The 6641-nt window shown below is 52.0% G+C and overlaps 1 protein-coding gene across 4 annotated transcripts in view; it reads left to right on the plus strand.

The window, feature by feature from the left end:
• The window catches only part of CC2D1A (coiled-coil and C2 domain containing 1A), a 31949-nt gene that overhangs the window by 6273 nt on the left and 19035 nt on the right, over positions 1 to 6641 (plus strand). For all 4 annotated transcript variants that reach the window (XM_025368507.1, XM_025368509.1, XM_025368508.1 and 1 more), the window contains exons 2-6: positions 835 to 970; positions 2653 to 2768; positions 2859 to 2924; positions 3500 to 3634; positions 3733 to 3967. In XM_025368507.1, the coding sequence (XP_025224292.1) occupies positions 835 to 970; positions 2653 to 2768; positions 2859 to 2924; positions 3500 to 3634; positions 3733 to 3967 (688 nt within the window). The remainder of the gene's footprint in view (positions 1 to 834; positions 971 to 2652; positions 2769 to 2858; positions 2925 to 3499; positions 3635 to 3732; positions 3968 to 6641) is intronic.

Below are 6641 nucleotides of genomic sequence, written 5' to 3' on the forward strand. Positions count from 1 at the left end.
GACATGGGAGTAAAAGGGTAGAATGGACAGGGATGGGAATGAGACTCTCCAAGTACCCCTTCTTGTGTAGTTTTGACTCATAAAGTTATTGTTGAAAGAATAAAATTAAATCAAGAGGTAGAAAAATGCCAAATTTCCTGTAATCCCAGCACTTTGGGAGGCCGAGGCGGGCGGATCACGAGGTCAGGAGATGGAGACTATCCTAGCTAACAAGGTGAAACCCTGTCTCTACTAAAAATACAAAAAAAAAAAAATTTGCCAGGCGTGGTGGCGGGCGCCTGTAGTCCCAGCTACTCAGGAGGCTGAGGCAGGAGAATGGCGTGAACCTGGGAGGCGGAGGTTGCGGTGAGCCGAGACTGCACTCCAGCCTGGGTGACAGGGCGAGACTCTGTCTCAAAAAAAAAGAAAGTTTTTTTTTTTTTTAGTAGAGATGGGGGTCTCACTGTATTGCCCAGGCTGGTCTGGAACTCCCAGACACAAGCCATCCCCTTGCCTTGGCCTCCCACAGTGCTGGGATGGCAGGCGTGAGCCACTGCACCCAGCCAGAGGCCTGCTTTTTCCACTGAACTTGGCCCAGCAGCACATCATAAGTGTAGATTCAGATCAGAGAGCTGGGTCTCTTGCCCTTTGCCCCAGGTTGAACTGTGCCAGAGGGCCTGGCTTGTCTTATAACACCTGTTCTGGGCTTGTTCCAGTCTCCTGACACTCCCCAGGTAAACAGCTTTCCCTGGGAGACCTTGTTTCCTTCCTCCCAAGGGGACTCTCCGGCCATCATGACTGCCTCTAGCCATGTGGTGAACCAAAGGTCTGACTGAACCCTTGCTGTCCCCCTAGCTGGGCCTGCTGGTTGACCTCTCCCCAGATGGCCTGATGATCCCTGAGGACAGAGTTAACGATGAAGAACTGGAGGCCGAGTTCTTGGCTTTGGTCGGGGGCCAGCCCCCAGCTCTGGAGAAGCTCAAAGGCAAAGGTAAGATGGTTAACACGCCCTCAGAACATTTTCTGATATCCTGCAAGTGGTTTGGGTGCAGAACTGGGGGCACTGGGTAGGGGAAAGACGACAGAGAAGACCTGGGAGCCGATGGTCTGGGTAAGAGGGTCAAGACCAACTCTGGACCCAGACTGAGAGTTGGAATCTGAGCTCTGCCACTTACTGGCTCTGTGACTTGATGAGTCACATCATGTGCTTTGGCCTCAGTTTTACCATCTGTAAAATTGGAATAATAACCATGTTATAGGAGTTAATCTTCTAGAGTCCGTATTTCACCCAGGGCCCCCTCACACACAATAAGCTCATGTCAGCCAGGCGCAGTGGCTCACGCCTATAATCCCAGCACTCTGGGAGGCCAAGGTGGGCAGATCACTTGGAGCCAGGAGTTTGAGAGCAGCCTGGCCAACCTGGTGAAACGCCATCTTTACTAAAAATACAAAAATTCGCCGAGCCTGGTGGTGAACGCCTGTAATCCCAGCTACTCGGGAGGCTAAGGCATGAGAATCGCTTGAATCCAGGAGGCAGCGGTTGCAGTGAGCGGAGATCGCGCCACTGCACTCCAGCCTCGGCAACAGAGCAAGATCCTGTCTCCAAAAAAACAGAGAAGCTTCATTCAGGCATTAATTGCTGTGCTGTTGGCTGTGAATTCAAAGTTAATGAATGAACAATATCTATTCGGTAAGGTATCTTCAAACAGAAACGCACATGGAGCAAGCAGTTGATTAAAATTTTGTGACCAGAGCTTGGTGTGGTGGCGCATGCCTGTAGTCCCAACTACTTGGGAGGTTGAGGCAGGAAGATCACTTGAGACCAAGAGTTTGAGGCTGCAGTGAGCTCTGATTGGGCCACTGCACTCCAGCCTGGGTGACAAAGCAAGATCCTGTCTCCAAAAAAGGTTATGACTGGAGGCTCACAGGAACCTAAGCTTAAATTTCCCCTAGGAACAATAGTCCTATAGTCATTAATTGAGTCTTCAAGGCAGCTTTACAGAATGTAACATAACTAATAACAAGATACTGGCAATATACTGTTCTAAGAGCTTCATTGACCTTCTGTGCTCCAACCTACCTATGAAGGAGAAACTGTTGTTATCCCCATGTCACAGAGGGAGAAACTGAGGCCCAGAGAGGTGACCCCACTTGCCCAAGGTCTCACAGAGAGAAAGTTGCAGAGCTGGGTTTGTTGTTTTTTTGTTGTGTGTGTGTGTGTTTTGAGACAAACCCTCGCTGTGTTGCCCAGGCTGCAGCGCAGCGGCGCAATCTCAGCTCACTGCAACCTCTGCCTCCTGGATTTAAGTGATTCTCCTGCCTCAGCCTCTCCAGCAGCTGGGATTACGCGCCACCACGCTCAGCTAATTTTTGTATTTTTAGTAGAGACGGGGTTTCACCATGTTGGCCAGGCTGGTCTCGAATTCCTGACCTCAAGTGTTCCTTCTGCCTCGGCCTCCCAAAGTACTGGGATTACAAGCGTGATGAGCCACTGTGCCCAGTCTGCAGAGCTGGGTTTTGAATTCAGATAGCCAGGCCCCAGACCTGAGGCTGAATAAGGAAGAGATGAAATGGGGAAGTCAACAAGAGGTGGGCACCTAACGTGTCCGAGATGGGAAACGGGGGCTCTTGGTGTACGACCCTGGCCCACCTGGGGCATCCCCCTACCACCAGGTCCCCTGCCGATGGAGGCCATTGAGAAGATGGCCAGCCTGTGCATGAAGGACCCGGATGAGGATGAGGAGGAGGGCACGGATGAGGATGACTTGGAGGCCGATGATGACCTGCTGGTGAGCACTAAGGGCAGGGTGGGAGCTCTTATCCCATTGCCCCCATGCAGCATGCCCTCACGTCCTGCTCCCGGCCATGTGTCCCTGCAGGCGGAGCTAAATGAGGTCCTTGGAGAGGAGCAGAAGGCTTCAGAGACGCCACCTCCTGTGGCCCAGGTACAGTTCGGATGACCCCACTCCCTTGAACCACAAGCCAACAGACAGTCCGGGGTTCAAGGCCTACCCTTTTTTTATGAGATGGAGTCTTGCTGTGCCACCCAGGCTGGAGTGCAGTGGTGCCATCTCAGCTCACTACAACCTCTGCCTCCCGGGTTCAAGCAATCCTCCCACCTCTGCCTCCCCAGGAGCTGGGATTACAGGTGTGCGCCACCACACCTGGCTAATTTTTGTATTTTTTGGTAGAGATGGGGTTTCTCCATGTTGGCCAGGCTGGTCCCGACCTCAAGTGATCCTCCTGCCTTGGCCTCCCAAAGTGCTGGGATTACAGGTGTGAGCCACCGCGCCCGGCCCACCCTTGTCCTTCACAGCCACGTGACTGACATCAGGCGGGTCACATGATGCTTCTGAAACCCCATTTCCTCCACTGGGAGATGGGGACCATGATTTTTGCCTCACTGGAGCAGGGGAGGCTGGTCCAGGAATGACATGTGGCTGACTGTTACTGCAGAAGGGGCTGACAGGGGCATCCCAGGTGGGGTCAGCACCCACACTGTGCCCCTGCCCTCCCACAGCCAAAGCCTGAGGCCCCCCAACCGGGGCTGGAGGCCACCTTGCAGGAGAGGCTGGCGCTCTATCGGACAGCAATTGAAAGCGCCAGGCAAGCTGGAGACAGCGCCAAGATGCGGCGCTATGACCGGGGGCTTAAAGTAAGTGGGCAGAGGGCAGGGTACAGGGACCCCCGCACCCCGATGTCCCGCACCAAGCTCTTGGCTTCTCCCAAACCAATACTCACGCCTTATCGCAGACACTGGAAAACCTGCTGGCCTCTGTCCGGAAGGGCAATGCCATTGACGAAGCGGACATCCCTCCGCCAGTGGCCATAGGAAAAGGCCCAGCATCCACACCTAGCTGCAGCCCTGCACCCACCCAGCCAGCCCCTGGAATCGCGTCAGCCCCGGAGCCCAGGGTCACCCTGGAGGGACCTTCTCCCACTGCCCCAGCCTCATCTCCAGGCTTGGCTAAGCCCCAGATGCCCCCAGGTAGGTGATGGGCAGGGCCGGGCTGATGTGGGAGCCGAGTGGGCCATCTGGCAGGATGCCGCTCTAGGGGGGTGCAGGCTGTGCACTGATTGTGACATATGTTCAACACCCTGAATCTTCAAGCCCCTGGAGTTCATGAATACCTCCCAAGCAAGACATGGATACCCAGAGAGTTTTTTTGTTGTTATTATAATATTATGATAAAACATAGGCCCGGCGCGGTGGCTCACGCCTGTAATCCCAGCACTTTGGGAGGCCAAGGCGGGCGGATCACGAGGTCAGGAGATTGAGACCATCCTGGCTAACATGGTAAAATCCTATCTCTACTAAAAATACAAAAAATTAGCCGGGCGTGGTGGCAGGCATCTGTAGTCCCAGTCACTCGGGAGGCTGAGGCAGGAGAATGGCGTGAACCTGGGAGGTGGAGCTGGCAGTGAGCCGAGATCACGCCACTGCACTCTAACCTGGGCAACAGAGCGAGACTCCGTCTCAAAAAAAAAAAAAATATATATATATATATATATATATATATGTATAACATTTACCATTAAAAATTCTTTTAGTTCTTTTTTTTTTGAGATGGAGTTTTGCTCTTGTTGCCCAGGCTGGAGCACAATGGCACGATCTCAGCTCACTACAACCTCCACCTCCCAAGTTCAAGCGATTCTCCTGTCTCAGCCTCCCAAGTAGCTGGGATTACAGGCATACGCCAGCACACCTGGCTAATTTTGTATTTTTAGTAGAGATGGGGTTTCACCATGTTGGCCAGGCTGGTCTCAAACTCCTGACCTCAGGTGATCCACCCACTTCGGCCTCCCAGTTTGCTGGGATTATAGGCATGAGCCACTGTGCCTGGCCTTTTTTAATTCTTTGAGACAAGGTCTTACTCTGTCACCCAGGAGTGCAGTGATGTGAGCATAGCTCACTATTGCCTCGACCTCCTGGGCTCAAGGGATCTTCCCTCAGCTTCACCAGTAGCTGGGACTACAGGCATGCACCACACACACACTTGGCTAATCTTTTTTTTTTTTTTTTTTAAGACGGAGTTTCGCTCTGTCACCCAGGCTGAAGTGCAGTGGTGTGATCTCAGCTCACTACAACCGCTGCCTCCCGGGTTCAAGCAATTCTCCTGCCTCAGCCTCCTGAGTAGCTGGGATTACAGGCACATACCACCACACCCAGCTAATTTTTTGTATTTTTAGTAGATACGGGGTTTCACCATGTTAGCCAGCCAGGGTGGTCTCGATCTCCTGACCTCGTGATCCGCCCACCTCGGCCTCCCAAAGTGTGAGGATTATAGGCATGAGCCACCAGGCCAGGCCTCATCTCCTCTTTTTTTTTTTTTTTTGGAAACAGAGTCTCACTGTATTGCCCAGTCTGGAGTGCAGTAGCGTGATCACAGTTCACTGCAACCTGCCTCCCGGGCTCAAGCAATCCTCCCGCCTCAGCCTCCTGAGTAGCTGGGATTACAGGCATATGCCACCATGCCCAGCTAATTTTTGTACTTTTTGTAGAGGTGCCATGTTGCCCAAGCTAGAACATATCTTCTAAGAGGTTTTTCTTCCTAACCTCCCCCTAGGAAAGGAAGGCCTCCCTCCCTCTCTTCGTGATACAAACACGGGGCTTTGCCCCAGGTCCAAACACTTCCCTGGCAGGACGCAAAGAGACAACTCAAAATACTGGCATAGGTTTGAGAAAGCAAACACCGGATCACTAAATCCTTCTGCAACCGAGCTGGTTTCCAAGCCATGGTTTCTGGCAAAGTTCAAGGATTACTGGAATTGTCACCTGAAACTGTCAACTGAAACGACCCAAAATTTTTCACAATGGGAGTCTGGCATAACTTGTCAGGAGTTCAAAGAATACAAAGACATCACAGTAACAAAATTCTGTGTCTTCCAATCTATTTGTTGATGTGAAGTAGGTTTCTCAATACTTTAATTTTTTTGAGACAGAGTCTCACTCTTATTTCCAGGCTGGAGGGCAATGGTGCGAACTCAGCTCACTGCAACCTCCGCCTCCCAGGTTCAATTCACCTGCCTCAGCCTCCTGAGTAGCTGGGATTACAAGCGCCTGCCACCATGCCCAGCTAATTTTTGTATTTTTAGTAGAGATGGGGTTTCACCATGTTGCTGTTCAGGCTGGTCTCGTAATCCTGACCTCAGGTGATCTGCCTGCTCCACCTCTCAAAGTGCTGAGATTACAGGTGTGAGCCACCACCCCTGGCCTCAACACTTTAAAAAAGAAAAAAAAGTACAGATGTGGTGGTTTATGCCTGTAATCCCAGCACTTTGGGAGACCAGGAGTTCAAGACCAGTCTGGGCAACATAGCAAGAACCTATCGCTACATAAAAATAAAGAAATTAGGCCGGGCGCGGTGGCTCACGCCTGTAATCCCAGCACTTTGGGAGGCCGAGGTAGGCGGATCACGAGGTCAGGAGATCGAGACCATCCTGGCTAATGCGGTGAAATCCCGTCTCTACTGAAAATACAAAAAAGTAGCCGGGTGTAGTGGCAGGTGCCTGTAGTCCCAGCTACTCAGGAGGCTGAGGCAGGAAAATGGCATGAACCCGGGAGGCGGAGCTTGCAGTGAGCCGAGATCGAGGCACTTATACTCCATGCTGGGCGACAGAGTGAGTCTCCATCTCAAAAAAAAAAAAAAAAAAAAAAAAAA

The sequence above is a fragment of the Theropithecus gelada genome, chromosome 19, assembly GCF_003255815.1.
Source record: "Theropithecus gelada isolate Dixy chromosome 19, Tgel_1.0, whole genome shotgun sequence".
NCBI lineage: Eukaryota > Metazoa > Chordata > Mammalia > Primates > Cercopithecidae > Theropithecus > Theropithecus gelada.